General features: G+C 33.1%; 1 protein-coding gene across 1 annotated transcript in view; it reads right to left on the bottom strand.

Moving 5' to 3' along the window:
- The window catches only part of EYS (eyes shut homolog), a 1553129-nt gene that overhangs the window by 1151662 nt on the left and 378957 nt on the right, over nt 1–22510 (bottom strand). The window contains exon 10 of the mRNA XM_055330595.1: nt 9652–9765. Within this exon, the coding sequence (XP_055186570.1) occupies nt 9652–9765 (114 nt within the window). The remainder of the gene's footprint in view (nt 1–9651; nt 9766–22510) is intronic.

A 22510-nucleotide genomic window follows, 5' to 3' on the forward strand; every position in this document is an offset into this window, starting at 1 on the left:
GAATACATTGTAAACTAATCCTTCTCTGTAAATTTCAACTTAAATATAATTTTCTCTAACTGTTAAGAGTATCAAGGTTACATTATTTCCTGTTGGTGATACAAATCAAAAGTGATTAGTATAAAATGTAGGTTATAGTTAAGCATTTCTCTGAATTTGCCAGACCTGTCATCCTACCATTGCACATGCTGGGTTACCCAGATGGAAGAATTTCTACAACATCTTGTTGATTAAACTCCATAGCATGTTCAATATAATCCATTCATACTTATAGTCTGTGACAATATTTTTTTCATTTGATATGTTATTTTTACAGAAAGTATCATCAAATATAATTACCCATACAAATGTAGTCTATAGGTTATCAAGAAAAAAGGTAGGGGATATTAAATTGATAAGTAATAACTGTGATTCATTAATAAGAAATGCAATTGGGAGCACCTAAGTGGCTCAGTTGGTTAAGTATCTGCTTTTGACTCAGGCAGGACATGATTTTAGAGTCCTGGGATTGAGCCTTGCTTTGGGCTCTCTGCTCAACAGGGACTCTGCTTCTCCCTCTCCCTTTTGCCCACCCTCACACACACACACACACACACACACACACACACACACACACACGTTCTCTCTCTCTCTCTCTCTCTCTCTCTCTCTCTCTCTCTCTCTCTCATAAGTGAATAAATAGGGGGCACCTGGGTGGCTCAGTGGTTGAGTGTCTGCTTTTTGTTCAGGTTGTGATCCCAGTGTCCTGGGACTGAGTCCCGAATCACGCTCCCCACAGGGAGCCTGCCTCTCCCTCTCCCTATGTTTCTGCCTCTCTCTGTGTGTCTCTCATGAACAAAATCTTTAAAAATAAATGAATAAATAAATAAATAATAAATTGAAAAATGCGATTGAAATCATACAATTAAATAAATACTTGATCAGGATAGTAAATACTGATGAATTCTAAAAACAGAGAAAGAAATTAATAAAAGAAGTATACAGAATTAATTCCCTCTTTAAATAATACAAAGAAATATACCTATCCTCCACTCAGGGTCCTTTTATTGTTAATGTCTAAATGGCCTCAGCATCTAAGAATTTCTGTCAAACTAAAGGTAATGATGTAATCACCAAGAAGTTGAACATAACACTCATTTTCAAACCAACATGTACTTTAAGCTTCTGGCTTAAATTGCTATGGAGAACAAATAGGAGACCAAATCATCAACATTAACTACTAAATGAATATTTTTTCTATTGTATTGTTATGAACTCAGTACTTTACAGTTATCCCGATTTATTTGATGTCTCCATTAATACCTTACTTTCATTAAGTGAATTAAATCAAATCTATTTTTGTTAATATACTCAACCGATCTGTAGTTGAGTTGAAGAAATTTTCCAGCCAAAATATTTTGTCCTCCAAGAATGTTTAGTATAGCTATAGACTGACTAGACTGGAGCATTTAATGACAGCATCTGTAGCTCCCCATTGTAGCTCAAACCCAGAATGACTGAGATATGGCCTGTGAGGGCTGAAAAACTAATTGCTCCATTATCTGTACTCTAGTCTTTTTCACTTCAAAAGCAGTTAAAAATATGTACTTAAATCTGCTTTCTAATTACAAGTTCCCATAACAGAGTGTCCTATCCAGAAAACAGCATTATTATTCTAGTTTTCAACACACTTAGGCATTTTTATTTTGCTGAGTTTCCTTTCTTCTATGTTTACTTTCTTTTGCAAACATGTTTAATGGCTAATTACCATTTCTGCTCTTTTATCTTAATTGCTACATATATAGGGACATGTGTCATTAAAGCTTTAGTAGATAAGACATTTGCTCAAACAATATTTCTATTCTACTTGCACATATGTAGCCTTATTAAAATAACATTCTTATTAGTTTAAACATTTATTTTCTTGAGAAACAAACAGTAATTTACAGCAAAGCCTGGTCTTCTCCGTATTAGACATTGGAAACCTTTATATTTTAGAAGAAAATGGTAACAACTTAATTTTCATCACCAAAACATGTAAAAAATACAGACTATTGCTTTAACAATGATATATGCAAACCTATTTTCTCCCAGGATTCCTTCATTTAATGAAATTCAATATGAAAATAGTGCATTTTATGAATTATACAATCATCAACAATTTTATTAGTTACTAATAAATATCCACTTAGGATTTTGGATTTATCAATCATACTTTTTCTTTAGACAATTACATTAACTTAATATAGCTCAAAGTGTCACTGATGTGTAATAGGCACTTTGAGAGTTGTGGTCTTCTTCAGCTACTAAGAAAACACTCCAAGTTCTGCAATGGACTACCTTTTTAGTGCTTTACTGGCAAAGACAGTCCTGGCAGCAGCAATTTTCTGCCAGCAGCAATTTCCATTATAGGTGGTTATCATCATCTTTTCTTTACTCCAATTATATTTTGTGGTTGTAACTTTCAGAATTTAAAATTGCTGATTGGGTAAGGGCTATAAGTTGGCACTGATTATTCATACATTTTTTTTCCTCTCCCTGTACTTTTTTAGTTTTATTATTTAGATTTTCTTTTTTTAATTTCAAGTTCTTACTTAAATTCTAGTTAAAATATATGATTATATTCTTTAAATAAAGAGTAATAACTAGAATTTAAAGAACAGGGACTCATGCACAATTGCATATAGTTTTGGAGGGAAGAGAAGTATATTTAATCCTAGATATGTGTGTGTATGTACGTGCATAATTAGTAATTTTCTTTTTGTCTCATACATAGAAAATTTATACTTTGAGGCATTATTTATTACAATTTAATTCACACATGGAAACATGAAAAACCAACACTTGGTACATTTTGCACAGCAAGATGAATTATTATTACTGAACTCTTTTTGGAAGTGCTGTGTATAGAGGGCTTTTCTAGAGGGTGCTCCAGTAAGCAATGATTGACTGTGGCAGCAGACTGGTTAATGACAACAGTGCTCATTGTGAATGACTGATTTGTATCCTCTTGTTTAATTAAAATATAAAATTGTGGTATCTAAAATGTAAAACATGCATCTAGTCCATATCTTGCTTTCTTACATGAAAAACATTTGGTTTTCTTGACAGAAATCATAAAAATTACCTCTATTAGAGAAGATGAAAACCAATTTGTATTTACTAAAACACTGTTCACTGCTGAAGAAAAATTCAGTTCATAGTAAACAGAAAACAAAATAATAATACTTCTTCTTTCTGAAGGAAATGCATCTTTGATATTTATTTTCTAAGTTTGTTCCTAAGACTAGAACTTGGAGGAGAGCCTAGATTAAATTCAAAACTAACCACTAGCAACTCTAGTGGATGAACACCTCATGGAAAAAGAATTGTTGTATTAAGGAACTTATTATCCATATTTATTTGTTCTTTTAAAAAATAGAAGAAAGAGATTCTACAGATTTCAAAAGAGATATATAGCATTAATAACATGTGTGAAATATGTGCTATTTGTGGAACATCTATAATTATAATGCTAGAAACTAACATGCATAAAAACACTGCATTATTCAGCTCTCCAGAATAATTATACAAAGATTTTTCTAATTATTTCTATTGTTCCCATAAGTAGACTATGTAATCACAATCTACTTTTTGGATAAATTTCTTTCTCTAGTGTATGCTTTAGTAAGTTATAACTAGCAATGAAATATAACTTCTACAGGTGGCAAATGTTTTAACTAGGGTATATTCTTAAACACTCAAAGTACTATTACAAATCCACATATTTGATATACAGTAACTGTACATATTCTTTAAATTTTCCAAAAAAGGGAGGTTCGTATTTGAATTTATAAATTCCCAAACATGTATATTATTTTTCTGGCATCAATTTTACCGAAAATAAAAATCAGGATATTACCCTAATATAGTAGAGCAGAATTTACATTTCCTATAAAGAGCAAGATTTTCTATATACTTTAATAAAGTATATATATTAGTGTAGATAAAGACCAATAAATAAAACTTGGACTATACCAACAGATAGCCACAACAACTAGCTTATAAAATAAGTTATTGTTTGATCATTTTCTACACCAAGGGTCAGCAAATGTTTTCTGAAAGGGCCAGGCAATAAATAATTTAGGTTTTGCCGGCAGAGAGCACATAACACTCTGTTGCAGCTGAAACAGCCATCAACAGCACACAACTTAATGAGTGTAGTGATGTTTGTGAAGTATACAAAATAGGGAAGGGCCTGGATTTTCCTACCTGGGACATAGTTTGTTAAATTGTCTACTCAATACAAAATAACTAACCTTACTGAATTAATAAATCACCTAAATATTTTTTAAATTTAATCTTATGATTTTTAGTGTATTTTCCTGGTTTCCTTTTTCTGTATTTTTTTAAAAAGATTTTATTTATTTATTCATGACAGACAGAGAGAGAGAGAGAGAGAGAGAGAGAGAGAGAGGCAGAGACACAGGCAGAGGGAGAAGCAGGCTCCATGCAGGGAGCCGGATGTTGGACTAGATCCCCGGTCACCAGGATTACACCCTGGGCTTAAGGTGGTGCTAAACTGCTGGGCCACCAGGGCTGCCCTTTGTATATTATTTTTATTTCTTTTTGGAATATTGCAAAATTGCTAACAATCTTATACTTAATTAGAAAGTAAAAAATTACAAATTTAAAAGAAAAAATTATATATATATGCATATATATATATTTTCTGTAGAAATGATCCATAACTGTATTAAACAGACATGTTTTCCAAAAAATATATTTATTTATGGCATTTTAAAAATCAATTCCATGAAATTTTCAAGGAAGTGTTTGTGAGCACTAAAGGGGTAAATTTTAGGAAAAACGTTAGTTGCTGCAAAGAAAAAAAAAGCACTTCTAATTTTAATGGCTTACCACAATAAAAACTTCCATGTCTTTTTGTTCACTCAGTACAATTGGGGTATTTCTGACCCATGGACACATTTCTACTTGGAGATTTAGGGACCCATGCTTTTCTATCTTCTCGTTCTTCTTTCCTCTAGTTTTTTAGATATCTCACTTCCAACAAGAGTGGAGAAGAATAAAGGGAACAAAAGAATTTATAGAACAGTTTTTATGGACCAGAGTACAATATTAAAACTATGATCAATTTTCTATCGGTTGGGATTAATTCACACGTTCCCAAATATATGGAAGATATTTGAGCTTATGCCAGAAGCAAAGTAAAAAGAGGAACAAGCAACTAGGTTCTGCTACACAAGACAAATTTTCTAGCAGACAGAAGTATAATAATATAAAGTGAGTTAAAATTGTCAAAAATGTGTTTTTCATTGTATAGTGTATTTCTAGTAGTATAAATTTCATTACATGCCATTATTTCCAGAAAAAAATACTATATGCATTATTAGGAACATCCATTTTATATCATTTTAACTTTGTTTTTGCTTTTATGTTTTATTCATTTCTTGGTGTGAAAACCCATTAAGCATTTTATTTGTTTTACGAATCTATGGCATTACGATTAAAGAATTTTTCCAAAAAAAAGAATTTTTTCCTTTGTTATAATTAGTGGACTACAATATTTAGTATATGAATAGGTAAAACATTTATGATGACCTAAAATGATTGTTTTACATATTTTCTGTTTTCTCTAAGTGTAAGTTATTTTGAATCAGAAATTATTTATTTGTGATCATTTACTTTTTAATTAAACTTTTTTGTTTTAGAATAGTTTTAAATCTACTGAACAATTACAAAGATAGTTCAGAGGGTATTGTATACTCTGCAACCAGTTTCCACTATTACTAATAATCTGATGTTAGTGCAGAACTTTTGTCACACCAAATTAGCCAATATTGATACACTATTATTAACCAAAGTCCATATTTTATTTGAATTTTCTTAGTCTTTTAGTTTTTTAAATTTACTTATTTGAGAGTCAGAACAGGGATAGGAACAGAGAGAGAGAAAAATTCAAGCAGACTGAGTGCAGAGCCCAGACATGAGGCTCTATCTCACGGAGGTAGACTATGGAGACTATGACTGACCTGAGCCGAAATCAAGAGTTGGATGCTTGAAAGGGAGATTCAGACAGATACCCTAGGATTTCCTTAGTCTTAAACTAATGTCTTTTTCTTTTCCAGGATACAATGCAGGATACCACAAATTACTAGTACTCATGTTTCTTCAGGCTCCTTTGGCTTTGAAAATTTCTCAGATTTTCCTTGTGTGTGTGTGTGTGTTTTTTTTCTGGAAGTATACTTGACATATGATATTACCTTAGTTTCAGGCATACAACATAGTGATTCAACATTTGTTTACATTATGAAATGCTCACCTCGATAGGTGTAATGACCATGTGTCACTAGAGAGTCACTACAATTATTATATGCCCTCTGCTGTGTACCACATCTTTATCCCTTCATTTATTGATGAACACTTATGATGCTTCTGTAACTTGGCTATAGTAAGTAATTCTGCAATGAACAGAGGGGTGTATATACCTCTTTGCATTAGTGTTTTCATTTTCTTTGGATAAATACTCAGAAGTGGAATTGATGGATCATATGGTAGTTTTATTCTTAACTTTCCGAAGAACTTCCATACTGTTTTCCATAGAGACTGTACCAATTTACACTTTCATCAACAGTGAACAAGGGCTCACTTTTCTCTACATGCTTGCCAACAGTTTTTATTTCTTATCTGTTTGATACTAGCCAATCTGACAGGAGTAAGTGATGTCTCATTGTGGTTTTGATTTGCCTTTCCCTGATGATCAGTGATATTGAACATCTATTTATATGTCTATTGGTCATCTGTGTGTCTTTTTTGGAAAAGTGTCTGACTATTCAGGTCCTCTGCCCATTTTTTTAACTGCATGTTTTTTTTTTTCTTGGTGTTGAGCTGTGTGAGTTCTTTATATATTTTGGATATTAACTCCTTTTGAAATATATCATTTGCAAGTAACTTCTCCCATTCAGTAGGCAGTCTTTTCATTTTGTTGATGAGTTCATTCAGGAAAACTGACCAGCTACACACAAAATAATCAAATTGGATCACTTTCAGGCAGCCCGGATGGCTCAGTGATTTAGTGCTGCCTTCAGCCCAGGGCCTGATCCTGAAGACTCAGGATCGAGTACCATGTTGGGCTCCCTGTGGGGAGCCTGCTTCTCCCTCTGCCTGTGTCTCTGCCTCTCTCTCTCTCTCTCTGTGTGTGTCTCTCATGAATAAACAAAATCTTTAAAAAAATATTGGATCACTTTCTTACACGATATACAAAAGTAAACTCAAAGACTAACTTAAGACATGAAACCACAAAATTCTTACAAGAAAAATAGGCAGTAAACCCAGAGACATCAGTCTTAGGAATACTTTTTTGGATCTATTTCCTTTGGCAAGGATGACAATAGCAAAAATAAATAATTACTACTATATTAAACTAAAAATCTTTTGCACAAACTTCCCTTGCTTTCCATGACCTTGATAGTTTCAAGGAGTACTAGTTAGGTATTCTGTAGAATTGGGATGTGTTTGATGACTTTATCATGATTAGACTGGGGTAATGTGTTTTTAAGAAAAAAATCACTATGATAAAGTGTCATTTTCATTACTTCGAATCAAATGTGTATGCTCTTAATATGATCTAGCACTGTTGATGTTAACTTTGGTCATTTGTGTTAGGCAGTGTTTGTCAGGTTTCTCCACTGTAAAGTTACTCTCTCCAAACCCCCATTTCCAAGATGTGCACTTTGGAAGACAGTCACTAAGCGTAGCCCAAACTTAAGAGGTAGGAAGTTATGTTCTATCTCCTTGAATGCAAGGTATCTTCATAAATTATTTGGAATTATTTTGTATAAAAGATGTATCTATGATTCTCATACATTTATTTATCAATCATCGATTTTTCTCGTTTGGACTCATGGATATTTATTTTATATTTTGAGTAATAATTCGTTACTTCTTTATTTTCTTGCTCAAATTACTCTAGCTTTGGCAGTGGGCTCATGTGTCCCTTGGACATACTCTCATTATTTTGTTGAGTACCTCATTGCTTTCTGGCATTTTAAGACTTTCCACACTCGTTTGTATATTCTGTGTTTTAGTCCTAGAATCAGCTGGATCTCTAAAGAACTCTCAATTCTTTTATTGAAGAATGGTATAAGAAACTAAGGTCCAGGTAATGGTCAAACTTGTCATTTTTCAAATGAAATCTATTTTTTTAATATTACTGGGATTGCTTAGTAATTTTCTATGTGCCTTTAAAGATGTATAATAAAATAAGTATGTACTAAGTCATACCTAATCAAATATTTGCAAATAGTGCCTAGTTCATGGTGTATATATACATACATATATATGTACATATACATATATACTAACATATATGTTATATATGTGCTATATGTTAGTGTGTATTTATAGGTAAGAAAATTATTCAAAGTTGATGATTATTAATTTCTGGTAGGCAATGGAATATTTCTTACTATATTCAACTCAAAGAAGTAAGTATATTCATATCTCCATTTAATAGATAAGAGAACTATAATTTAGTGAGTTTATATAGATACAAAATATTTGAAATTTGTCAGCAGTCATATTTTTTCATTAATAATTATAGGAAGATCTAAGAAAAATTATATACAACATTTACAAAGTCTAGATTGATTGTATTTAGTTGAACAATGCAATGGTTAATTTTATGTGGCAATCTGGGCCACAGGGTGCTCAGATTAAACATCATTTCCAAGTGTGTCTGTGAGGGTGCTTCCTGACAATATTAGTATTTGAATCAGTAGATTCAGTAAAGTAGATTGCAGTTCCCAAACTGGGCAGGCATCAGTCAATCCATTGAGGTCCTGGGTAGCACAAAAACTAAAGAAAGGGAGGATGTGCTACTTTTCTGCCTATCTGCTGAGTTGAGGTGTGGGTTTCCTCCAGTCCTTGAACTGAGCTTTATACTATCCACTCCTCTGGTTCTTAAGCCTTTTTGATTCAAGACTAGAATTACATCACTGGCTCTCCTGGGTTTCTGACTTGCAAACAGCAGAACATGAAACTTGCAACCTCCATGACTGTGTGAGCCAATTCCTCATAATGAATTGCTATAATACATAGATACAGATAAATAGATATATCTCCCATTGGTTCTCCTTCTCTGGAGAACCCTGGCTAATTTAAATTCCATACCTCAGAAAAAAGATACCGAAGTCCAAGGAAGTATCCAGTGATTTACTTTTTATACACTAGTTTGCACAATGATTTACAAACAATATTTAGTTTAGTAAGAAAGAAAGAAAGAAAGAAAGAAAGAAAGAAAGAAAGAAAGAAAGAAAGAAAGAAAAAAATAACCTAACAGTTTCATGAGAAATTGAATTAGTAGAAAAAAAATACTTAAAATATAATTCTATAAACTGGTAATAAATTCCTTACTTTTCATATTATCATTTGGCTGTATCGGTGGCCTTTCCAATAGAAAAACAAGAAACTCCTGTTTTAGTGGATGTATAAACAAAGCTTATTTCATTCTAGTTTCTGCCAAAGGGATAACTCGGTCACTTTAGAAGCTGACTTTAAGCAAATGAAGGACTAATAATGTTGTTGGAAGACTGAAATGAGTTCAGATAAGAGACAGAAATACTTTTTAAAGTTAATTATGTTTGCTTTTCCTTTTCCCTTGGTGTTCATTACCTTTAAATGGAGCCACACAATGGCAGAAGTAATTACCAGGTTGGTCAATGCAAGTAGCTCCATTCTTGCATGGATGTGAAACACACAAATCTCCATCTATTTCACATCTTGAACCTTTGAAAAAATAATAATAAACGTTAAGTTTTAATAAGGCAACCAGGTGCCAGGTTATAATTCTTAAATTTGTCCAAATCTTTTACTCCTTTTGGGGTGATATCTGAGACTAAACTCCTCAAATAAAAATGCCCCATATATTAGTGTCAAAATCAATTCATGTCACCTTACTACAAACTGCAACAACTTCTCTTAGAATTACTAAATGCAGACTAATTTCCTCTGAATCGGTAGGACTTCAAAGTCTCCTTACATGTGAAATAATTTATGTTCTGCTTTGGAGTCTAGAGACAGAATAGATATTTCAAGTTATTGAGATGCAAATCAAATGTTAGTCTAAGGGAAATAAAAAAGGAACAAAAAGGAAATACTAGTGAATCAATAGCATCCTGATGTATGTTCACCAGGGCTAAATGTTTTTTATAAGGCACAGTTGCCAAATGCTACTTACCAATAAAGCCAGTGGGGCACAAACATTTGAATTTATCCATGAACTCTGTAGATGTAGTGCTATGAAGGCAGGGAGATGAATCACATTTCTTTTTATTATTTTCACAAAGCAAGTCTATATGGAAAGAAAATAAATCATAAGTATTCATTAACTATATAGTTTTCACACTTTATTTTTTCCTTTCCTTTTTTTTTTAAAGATTTTATTTATTCATGAGACATACAAAATGAGAGGCAGAGACATAGGCAGAGGGAAAAACAGGCTTCCTCTGGGAAGCCTGATGCCAGACTCCATCCCAGGACCCTGGGATCACAACCTGAGCCAAAGGCAGATACTTAATCACTGAGCCATCCAGGTACCCCTCTTTTCCTTTTTTAAAAAGTAATCTCTATGCCCAATGTGGGACTCAAACTCACAACCCTGAGATCAAGAGTCCTATGCTCTATGACTGAGCCAGCTAGACACCTCTTAATATTTTCTTTTAACTAGTTCTGCAGTGCAGATTTTCCATTAATGTTCCACTTAGAACTGTGTTGCTAAAACTGACTTTTATGTTATGTTATGTCACTTGGATTGTTTGTTAATTTGCAAAGAGTTGAAAATATAGCCTAAACTGACACTGAATTGATTCTTAAGAATTTTTATAAGTTTTTTTTTTTGCCAATTTTAAACAAGAATAGAAGAATTGGCATTGACACATAACACATGGTATCCACAAATTAGATGATTAGAAATATTTCTAATATTCTTAAATGTTTTTCTCTAAAATGGTGAAATGAATCTGGGCTGGAGAAAAATTAATATAATAGATATCTAAATGGGAAAAAGCATATCTAACTAAATAGAAAATGCATTTGTATTATTATCATTGACAAAATATTAAGTGAAAATATGACAGAACATTAAGTTACGGCAGCCCGGGTGGCTCAGCGGTTTAGCGCCGCCTTCAGCCCAGGGCGTGATCCTGGAAACCCAGGATCGAATCCCACGTCAGGCTCCCTGCATGGAGCCTGCTTCTCCCTCTGCCTGTGTCTCTGCCTCTCTCTCTCAATGTGTGTCTCTCATGAATAAATAAATAAATAATCTTAAAAAAAAAAAAAAAGAACATCAAGTTAAAATGAGGAAAAAGTGAAAATTAAAAATAATAATATGTGTGAATAAATACCTTTGTTTAAACCTTAAAGTTATTCATTTGGTAATTTTCCTTATGAATCAACTTTGTAGAAAAAAAAGTGGCGCATTTAAAAACCTTGGTTTGTTCCTTATAGTTGGGCATATGCCAAAATTCACTTCTCCAATAGAAATTGTTTTTTGCTCTGCATCATACAATTTTAAGAAAGTATCTTCATGGGGATTCCTGGGTGGCTCAGCGGTTTAGCGCTGCCTTCAGTCCAGGGCGTGATCCTGGAGACTCGGGATCGAATCCCACGTCGGGCTCCCTGCATGGAGCCTGCTTCTCCCTCTGCCTGTGTCTCTGCCTCTCTCTCTGTGTGTCTCTCATAGCAAAATAAATAAAATTTAAAAAAAAAGAAAATATCTTGAGTTTTTAATGATGTTAAATAGTACATTAAGTTTTAATAGGTGACCACACAGTATCTGAAGATAATTCTTTTTTTTTTTTATTTTAAAGAGTTAAATTTTTTTTTATTTTTATATATTTTTTAAAGATTTATTTATTCATGAGAGACACAGAGAGAGGCAGAGACACAGGCAAGGGAGAAGCAGGCTCCCGACAGGGAAGCTCCATGTGAGACTCTATCCTGGGACTCCAGGATTACACCCTGGGCTGAAGGCAAAGGCTCAACTGCTGAGCCTCCCAGGCATCCCTGTTTTAAAGATTTTATTTGAGATAGAGAGCAAGTGAGAGAGAGAGAAAGAGAGAGAGAGCATGAAGAGGGGGAGGGACAAAAAAAAAAAAAAGGGAGAAGCAGGCTTTCCTTGAGTAGGAGCCAGACGCTGTGCTCTATCCTAGGACCCTGGGATTACAACTGGAGTGGAAGTCAGACACCCAACCAGCTGAGCCACCCAGGTGCCCCTGAAGCTGATCATTCTTAAGGTTAACCAAATAAAACCAGTTTCTCAGATTTAATAGGAAAAAATTAGCTGTTTCATTCATGGTTTTCAAAACAAATTTGACTTTCTTACTGCTTAAAGATTATGCAGAACTTTATTTTTGAATCATTCACATAGAATTAGAATTAGGAACAGTTTTTGGAAGTTAGATTTTGGACAACATTTCAGCTTGTAATGATAGTAATTGAGAGTACTTGCTTGCATATAAAGTATTAAGGGTCTTACTACTTTTTCCAATGTTGGAAAACAAAGGTCTATTACTGAAGTTTCCTCTTAATGTAAACAAAACAAAACAAAACAAAACAAAAACAACAACAAAAAAGCATAAATATTTAAAACATAACAAGCTCTTTATCAAAATAAGTAAATATATAATGACAAGGGCTACCATAAGAGTTATCAGAGTAACAGAATGGTATGCGGTATAAAAAGAAATATTAAAAGTTTTAAGTATAAATGTAATGAGGGTGGTGCCTGGTGGTGAATTCAGTTAAGTGCCCGACTCTCCATTTCAGCTCAGGTCATGATCTCGAGGTCATGAAATCTAGCCCTGTGGCCACTGCCTCCATGCTCAGCACCAAGTCTGCCAAAGATTCTCTCTTCTTCTCCCTCTGCCTCTTTCCCCACTCACATGTGCATGCTTGATCTCTCTCTCTCTCAAATAAAATAGGTAAGTCTTAAAAAATCATAATAAATATAAGTGCAATGGATTTCAGTTGATAAATCTTAAAGAAAAAACTGGTTTATTTACAAAGCAAAATATTCATTCAACACAAAATATACCTATTTCTGTGATTATGTGAAGATATTGTAAAATAATCTAAACAGATATTATATATTAAACTGTTCTAGTGGAAAAATAAATTAATATCCATGTCTGCTAGATGAATTGTATCTTCTAAAAATAAAGAGTTACTTCCACCTCAAATTAACCTTCAGGTATCATGGTTTTGGTTAGCATGTGTGCCTACCTTGAAATCCATTCTGACACAGGCAGTTAAAGGTTCTGTAAAGATCAACACAAGTGCCCCCATTTGCACAGGCATCACTTAGACACTCATCTACCTCAATCTCACAGTTATTATTTAGAAACAAGCAAAATATTCACTTCATTAAAAATGTGTCACTGATACACACTGCAGCTAAGTCTAAGATTAGGTTCAGAATATATAGGATTTTCAACTTGTCTGCAAAAAATCAACACAGCACCTAATGTTGTCAACTAGGTATTTACTCTTTCTGTTTTTGTTTTGATGTAACTACAACTGTGGCTTTATTCTCCTCTCAGTGAACCTAGAAGAGTTCAAAATTTACATTATTTCCTTAAAATTAAACACATGCATGACTGTTTATATATGATTGTATAATGTTAAACAAATTGAGTATCTCTAATATATGAGTCCTTTCTGAAATTCCTTAAAAAAAAAAAAAAACAGATTAAACCTTCTCAATTCCTTGATTCTTTAAGTTACTGTTGGCTTGCAAATTGGCCCCTGTACATAGAGGGCAAGAGGAGACAGAAATTTTGTATTCCTTCTATGATTTCTAATCTGTTGGCGTGACATTGTTCATAATATTTCCTATGATCTTTTAAAGTTTCTGTAATATTGTAATGATGTCCCCCTTTCATTCCTGGTATTGATAAAGTGTATGTATGTGTCACTCTCTCTCTTTTCTTAGTCTAACTAAAGATTTATCAATTCTATAATCTTTAAAAAAAAACAGATTTTTGAGTGGCTGATTCCCCATATTGTTTTCTGTTTTCTACTTTACTGATTTCTAAGTTGTTTTTCTCATCAATTTCCTATGGATTTAATTGTTTTTCTTTTCAAGCTTGTCGAGGTGTAAGCTTAGATGACTGACTTTAGGTACTTTTTCTAATATAAACATTGAAAGCCATACACTTTAAACACTTTTGTAGCATACATTTTGATTTTCTGTATTCATTTCCATTCCACTCAAAATTTTTTTTCAAATATCTCCTGTTGGGACACCTGAGTGGGTCAGTGGTTGAGCGTCTGCCTTCAGCTCAGGACATGATGCTGGGGTCCTGGGATCGAGTTCCGCATTGGGCTCCTTGCAGGGAGCCTGCTTCTCCCTCTCCCTGTGTCTTTGCCTCTCTTTCTGTCTCTCATTAAACAAACAAACAAACAAACAAACAAACAAAAACAAATAAAATCTTAAAACAAAACAAAACAAAACAAAAAACCAAATATCTCCTGTCATATTTTTTTGTGTTATTTAGATGTAGTTTAATTTCCCAAATGCCTTTCTGGAGGTTTTAGTTAATTCCACTGTGATCTTATTAAACCTAATATATTGCCCATGTGGAGGATGTTCTATGTGTCTTTAAAAGGAATACATATTCTATCATTCTGCTGTAGGTGGGTGGAGTTTTCTATAAATGTCAGTTGGACCTGTTGGTTGATGTTATCCCTTCCATATATTTACTGATTTTTCATGTAGCTGTTCTTTTGGTTATTATGATGAAGTTATTGAAATCTCCAATACCTCTTAATGTATTTCTCTTTTGAAGTTTCATTTTTGGTTAATGCATATTGGAGTTTTGTTGATAGATAATGCATATACTTATAGTTGTCATGTATTTCTGATGTATTGATCCTTTTATCATCATGAAATTTTGCTGTCTCATAACATTTCTTGTCTTACACTCTATTTTGTTCAATATTAAGAAAGCTCCTCCAGTTCTCTTATGTTTACTCTTCACATGATATATGTCTTAAATATCATTTACATTTTAATATATTTGAGTCTTTGAATATGAGCACATAATTTAATCTTACTTTCTTATCCAATCTGACACTTAGTCTTGTGATTAGAGTGGGCCCCAGTGTTAGTTTTAGAAGACAAAAATCTTCGAAGCAGCTGTTATAAATAGGTTAAAAGAATTAAAGAACACTGTAAAGATTAAAATATGATGAAAAGTTCCTAGCAAGTATGAAATTCCAATAGAGAAGAACTATAAAATAAACAATTAAAAATAAATTCTATAAAAAAATAAATACATAAATAAATAAATTCTATACTTGAAAATTGAAATAACTGAAATGAAAAGTTTTCTAACTGGGCTTAATAGTAGATATTAGATGACTAAAGAAAGTCTCAGAACTCTAAAACAGATTAATAGAAATTACATATGATAACCAGAATCCTCTAGCATCCACTGAAACACTAATCCCATAAAATTTAACTTTGTTGCCAAATCATTGGCCTCTGTTGCATAACATGAAGTTGGGTTTTAATTATATTTCTAGGTTCCCACTTCTATCCCTTAAATATCCCACAGCCCATTTATAAATATAGTTAAAAAGAAACAAGTACTAAATTCCTATGGAGTAATTTTTACTCGTTTGAATATTAGTGTGCATAAAAACCAGATTATATTGATGCAAACTTTAAGAAACAGCTATATGAAACTCATCTTGTGTCACCTGCAAAGATGTCTTAGAGAAGTTACCCATACCCTCTCTAAGAGGACCTTTTAGAGACATTTCTTTCTAGCTTTGGGATTAAGAGCAATTACTCTTCCTCTGGAATCAACAATGCATTGTTACAAAATGAGCACTCCTAATGGTGTAACTGGTCACCAGCTTTTCTTGTGCACTGTGTGCTAGTCATATTTGGATCAAGTTAGTGGCCCATCTAAAATCCTTAAGATATGGCCTTTTAACCATATTCTTGAATTCCTTTTATAAACCCACACTTTGTTCCCTCTAGCTTTGACATTGAGACTAAGTTTCTTTTTTTTTTTTTTAAAGATTTTATTTATTCATGAGAGACAGAGAGAGGCGAGACACAGGCAGAGGGAGAAGCAGGCTCCACTTAAGGAGTCCAATGTGGGATCTGATCCCAGTACCCCAGAATCACACCCTGAGCTGAAGGCAGATGCTGAACCGCTGAGCCACCCAGGCACCCAGGGACTAAGTTTCTATATTCTATTTTACTTGTCTCAAATCTTCTTAAGGACAGGCCTGACTGGTACAAGCAAAGAAGTGGGCAGAAAGGTAAATGGATTAGTGGTATGATTTAGGGAACCCAGACTGATTTGCTTTGGAGCTCCTGTCTCAGCTTTTTGGAATGAACTTTGAAAAGGCTCCTTCACAGAAATTTCAGGGACTCAAAGTCCTTGGCAGGAAACATTACAATAGGCAACATTTTTATAGAGAGATCCAGAAGAGACTATGAGGGGAAAGCCACATGTCTTTTGGTAATCAAATGAATTAGTCTATGGGTACAAATAGCCAGAAATATATGGGGTGATTCTAGAGTGAGAGATTACATTAAAATGAATAAAGTATAAAGAATAAGAAATCTAACAGCGATTGCTTGGATTTGAATTATAGCTGTCACTTACCAGATGAGAGACATAAGCAACTTAATATACCCTCTATTTATGTAAATCCCACACCTTTAAAATAGAGATAAGAACAGTATTCGCTTTCTAAGGTTGTTATAGGGACAACAGAAGTAAGTAGATGTAAAGATAGTAAACACTGTGTAATTGTGACACAGCTGGTTTGATCTGGAGATATGTAAACCATAAACTAAAATAGATAATTTTAGAGACCATTACTTTAAGCTTTTGTCTGAAAAATCACTTGTTTCTAAAATCATAGCAAGAGAGAGATGCACAGAAACTCAATAAAACATTTTTTCACAGTTAAAAGAAGCAATCTTTTTTTTTTTTTTTTAAGAAGCAATCTTTTATTTCGCAAAATGGAAATCATGCTCTGTTTTGGCATATAAGCTATTGTATCTATAACAGAGTTCAATAAAATACCACCTTCAGGCTCTCAGTTTGATTATATATGTATATATAAATATATATATATATACTCATATATATACACAAATATAAAATATATCACAATGTTCATATATATATATGGTGTATATATATTTTAAATTTGCAAGAGATTGATAAGAATATTTTACAATTTATCAGCTTTCAACTTTTTCTAAAGGAATTTATTTTTCTCTTAAGTCCATATTTCTGCTTTATATAATTCCTTATTTTTATAGAAACCACTATTATCTTATTCAAATATCTTAATCAAGTAGAGGTAATGATTATAAATTAACTTCACTTCAAAATATACTAAAATAGGTTTTGTTTTTTACAATTAGCTACAAAATCTCTTTTGCATAATTGAATTATTTGCAGAATGATGTTATAGCAATCATGGCTGAATATAACACTGAAAACTTTATATTTCAAGAAATATAAAGAAAATATAGAAGAAAGAAATAAAGAAATAAAGAAAACTTTATATTTCAAGAAAACTGAGGTTTAACTTCTGTGTTGTAGTGATTATAAAATTGAGAACCACGTATCCTAGCTTACCTAGTGATAGTCAAAGAACTAGTTATTTTTATGAGTTTCACACTAACCTTATATAAACTTATACATTTAAATTCAAGTATTTCATGAGAGAGGATATATTTTCACAAAATGTCATTGAAATTGTTACAGTATTTATTTAAAAACAAACAAAAACAAGTTGAGCATTGGACATGGTAAATAAAATCAAAACAACTTCCAATAAAAAACAACAGATTCTCTACCTTCAGGTCTGCTAAATAGAGACAAACATTTTTAAACAGTTCCTTATTTTTTTTTCTGTTAGGCCTTATTTGCTCATTAAAAAATGTTATTTGCTCTTTTGAGTTTTGTGAATTTATTGCAGATGTGGGTTTATAAAAGGAATTCAAGAAATGGCTAAAAAGGATTTTAGAAGGGCCACTAACTTGATCAAAATATGACTAGCACACAGTGCACAAGAAAAGCTGGTGACCAGTTACACCATTAGGAGTGCTCATTTTGTAACAATGCATTGTTGATTCCAGAGGAAGAGTAATTGCTCTTAATCCCAAAGCCAGAAAGAAATGTCTCTAGAAGGTCCTCTTAGAGAGGGTATGGGTTACTTCTCTAAGACATCTTTGCAGGTGACACAAGATGAGTTTCATGTAGCTGTTTCTTAAAGTTTGCATCAATATAATCTGGTTTTTATGCACACTAAAGTTCAAACGAGTAAAAATTACTCCATAGGAATTTAGTACTTGTTTCTTTTTAACAATATTTATAAATATTTTAACAATATTTAACAATATTTCTTTTTAACTATATTTATAAATGGATTATGGGATATCAAAGGGCGCAGGTAAATTTAGATCTTCCCTAAAAGGTATTTTTTCTTCCAGTCCAATAAACATTGGCTAGAAATAAGTTTTAGATTATATTAATATATACTGGGGAGCTGATATGTTGCTTTCACTATAAAATCAAAGCTCCATGCTTCAGCAAATAATTGAGTTACACAAATACTCAGAACAGGGTGATGTAATTTTGTGGAAACTGAAAAGCGTATTGTCAAAGCAAAAGTTTCAGCAAAGTTAACCAAGCAAGAAAAACTTGATCCAAGACTATTATCATGGAGAAAATAAGTCAGAACTCACTCTGAGCGTGGCTACACTGTCACTAATGATGAGAGGGTTTTTAAGAGCTATGGCCTATGATCATAGGCTGTATTTTCTACTAATTGGCCTCCCAAAAGAAAAGTAAACTTTCTCAGTCTTCAGCACAGGAGGCATTTTTACCACTTGGATGGAGTGCTCTAAGAAAAGGGGCTCTCTGGTTAACCCACTTGGATTCTGTAGAGCAATAGAGTGAGAAGAAAGGCAAGAAGTCAGGAAGAAGACTGTCTTTGGTCGAATTATGAGAAACCTGAAGGCCTTATTAGTCCTGTGTCTTGTGGCTGATAAGATACTGGTATGAAAATTCCTACAACCCTGGAATTCCCAAAGAGTAGAAGGAAATAATAAAATATTAATTCATATTCTTAACATGACACTCCTCCTCACGTTCTGGTTAAGTCTGAGAAACAAGAGTCCACCTCATCTCCACACTTAGTGAATGAGAACAACACATCTTCCCTCAGGTTATGATTCCTAAACATGTCTCTGAGCCCTCTGATCCCTGTTATCTCTAATCAAGCTGAATGCTATGCTGTTACCAGCCTATATTTCTAAAAGACAAATTCGATGGAGTTTCAGTCTCCGACTGATCCCCACCCGTTACGCATATTTTGAAGCTCATCACTAATGCAGTGCTAAATCATGAAGACAGGAGATTTTTCATCTCAGAACATCCCAGGTGTCTGACAGTATACCTACCAGTAAGGCTGCAAGGCTGCTGTGGCTGCTGCTGCTGCTTCTACTACTTCTTCTTTTTTTTTTTCAAATTTGACACTTTAGTTTTAAAATCCATGCAAATCTTGAATTTTACAACCACATTTAATCCTTATTAAGATATAGATCATTCTATAACACAGTATATAAAAATTTATATGGAAACTTGACAAGATGATGCTTCAGTTACTCTTGTGACTTTCACTAAACCTTACACAGTCCCCTAGGGTATAGTGCTCTAGCCTGAGTTCAGACTTAGAAAATAAAGTAGAAAGCTCCCAGTATAGTCTACAGAAATATCAAAACTTGTACCTGGCTTACCTTCTAGGCTGTATCTTTCTTATCCTGACCTTTTTTTCATGTACCTTCTCCTCCAAGCAATACCAACAACTTTTTAAATGCCTGTGATTTTGCCTGGTTCCTTTTTTAAAAGATTTATTTATTTACTCATGAGAGACACACTCTGAGAGAGAGAGAGAGAGAGAGAGAGAGAGAGAGAGGCAAAGACACAGGCAGAGGGAGAAGGAGGCTCCTAACAGGGAGCCTGATGCGGGATTCGATCCCGAATCTCGGGATCATGACCTGAGCTGAAGGCAGGCGCCCAACGGCTGCGCCACCCAGGCATCCCAGCTAGGATCCTTTTTAAAACTTTGATGAAAAGTTATCTCAGGAGCCTCTGCCTATTTTTTCCAGGTACAGGCCATTTCCATCTTCTGTATTATTTATACCTTCCTCCGTAGGTAGTTGCTTATGTATCTGTCTCTTCCTTAAAAATGTAGGCATATATATAAAAATCTATGTTTATATATATGTTATATATGTTTATATATGTTATCTATATTTATATATAATATATATATATATATTCTGGCATTTATGGCACTTGAAATAGCTACTGACACATAATGATGCTCAAAAAATATTTGGTAAATGAATCAAAAATTATCAGTGACTGAATACACAAAAATGACTATGGGATTGTATCTTCAAAGGACAGATAATCATTTCCAATCCTGTTTAAGACAATTTATTAACAAAAGACTAAATTCCAAATGATATGACGAATATCATCAAGTTTGTCAGAAATAAAATTTATGATTTATTCTTTTCAATTTCTGATTATGTTCCACATGATTTGACAACAACAAGCTGCATTTAAGGTGTGCATATATATGACTTTAGAGCTTTCATTGCCAAAATGTAGATTGAATTTAAATGAGATTTCTAATTTGATTCAGTGAGCAGTAATAAAGTCTCTACTTGTTTGACAAATAAATTATTAAGCATAACAAGTTTGAATATATCTAATAAAATAGTATCTGTTCATCTTTTAGTTTGTGAGTTTTGGGATATACAAACTGAATAATCAAGCTTTCTATATCTTATTTTAAAATAAGTTTTAGATGTTAATTTCTAGATAATCTTAATTTTCTTTCCTCATATATTTCCTGGTCTGTATTTCAATTCTGGCTAAAACTCACACAGATTCAAATTAGTTTTCCTTTTCTATGTTTAGCTAGCTTTTGATCTTTACTTGATATTTTCTTCAGCCCAGTTTCTTCATTTGTTTGTTCCATCTAAGCTAAATCAGACTGTGATAGGTTTCTCTTCATGGAAACCATAAGGCAAGAGTGATCCAGTGATCAAAAAGAAATCCTAAAAATCAGATTCCTGTTTCATACATAGTATCTCAGACATTCTATGCTTTCATTACTCTGTCTCTTCAATTTCCTCATACCTCTTATCTTTTGTGATTTGCCTAAATACTAAAATTTTTCTGTTTCTTCTCCTGTCTAGTGATTGCTGCTATCATTTTTTATTTATTCATTCTTTCATTTAAACATACATTTTTCTACCTACTCTTGCCAGTTTGCCTAAGTAAAACTATTAAATGATTTATAGAAAACATCAAAAATACCACATTTTCTACATAACAGACTCCCAAGCAAAATCTCCATTTCTAATTGGAACTCAAAGATTTAGCAACCTGTTAAGTATCAATTGACATCACCTGAATATCTGTTAGCCATCTCAAATTCAAAGCGGGCAAAACAAAACTCTAAGCAGCTCTATCTTCATTCTTCCTTATTAACTATGATAAACTGCAAAACCTGAGTTATTTATTCCTCTTTACTTTCACTGAATTTACCAGCAAGTCCTGGCAACTTACCTCTAAAAAATATCTCAAATCTGTCTCCTTACCTCTATCACAATTACTAACGTCCAAGTCTATCATAATTATCTCCCTCCCAAGTGAGAATACCAATTATTTTAACTGTAAAATTAAATATTCACCTCACTTTACTGTAGTCTGCATTCACATCCAGAGTATTTTTTAAAAAATAGAATATAATTATGATATATAAATCCAGTATGACAGCTTCTGACAGCACTTCAAATAAAATCAAATTTCTTTGCCTTCTATGATGTGGCCCCTAACAACTTTTTTTTTTAATATTTTATTTATTTATTCGGAGAGAGAGAGAGAGAGAGAGAGAGAGAGAGAGAGAGAGAGAGAGGCAGAGGGAGAAGCAGGCTCCATGCAGAGAGCCTGACGTGGAACTCGATCCAGGGTCTCCAGGATCACACCCTGGGCTGCAGGCGGCGCTAAACCGCTGCGCCACCGGGGCTGCCCCCCTAACAACTTTTCAGCCCACAACTCATACTACTTCTTTTTTGTTCACTTAGATTCCAGACATTTTGTACTTCTTTAGGTTCCTAACATACTAAACTCATTTTTTTTTTTATCTGAGAGTCTTGGTAAAATTTAGCATAAGAACTTAATTCATTTATTTTAGAATATTATTTTTCTGAAGTTATACATAAATGACTTTTAATTCTATTATTAATGGAAGCATTATTAATCTACTCATTAGTTATTAGTCTGGAGGCTGGAGTTGCTGTTTATCCTACTGAATATTTTTTATTAGTATCAAATTCCTTTTTATGTGTATTTGGCTTTGTATATGATTAATAATACTTTTAAAAAAATCTACATTTATTATAAACACA

This window comes from Nyctereutes procyonoides, unplaced genomic scaffold, assembly GCF_905146905.1.
Source record: "Nyctereutes procyonoides isolate TBG_1078 unplaced genomic scaffold, NYPRO_anot_genome, whole genome shotgun sequence".
Taxonomy (NCBI): Eukaryota; Metazoa; Chordata; class Mammalia; order Carnivora; family Canidae; genus Nyctereutes; species Nyctereutes procyonoides.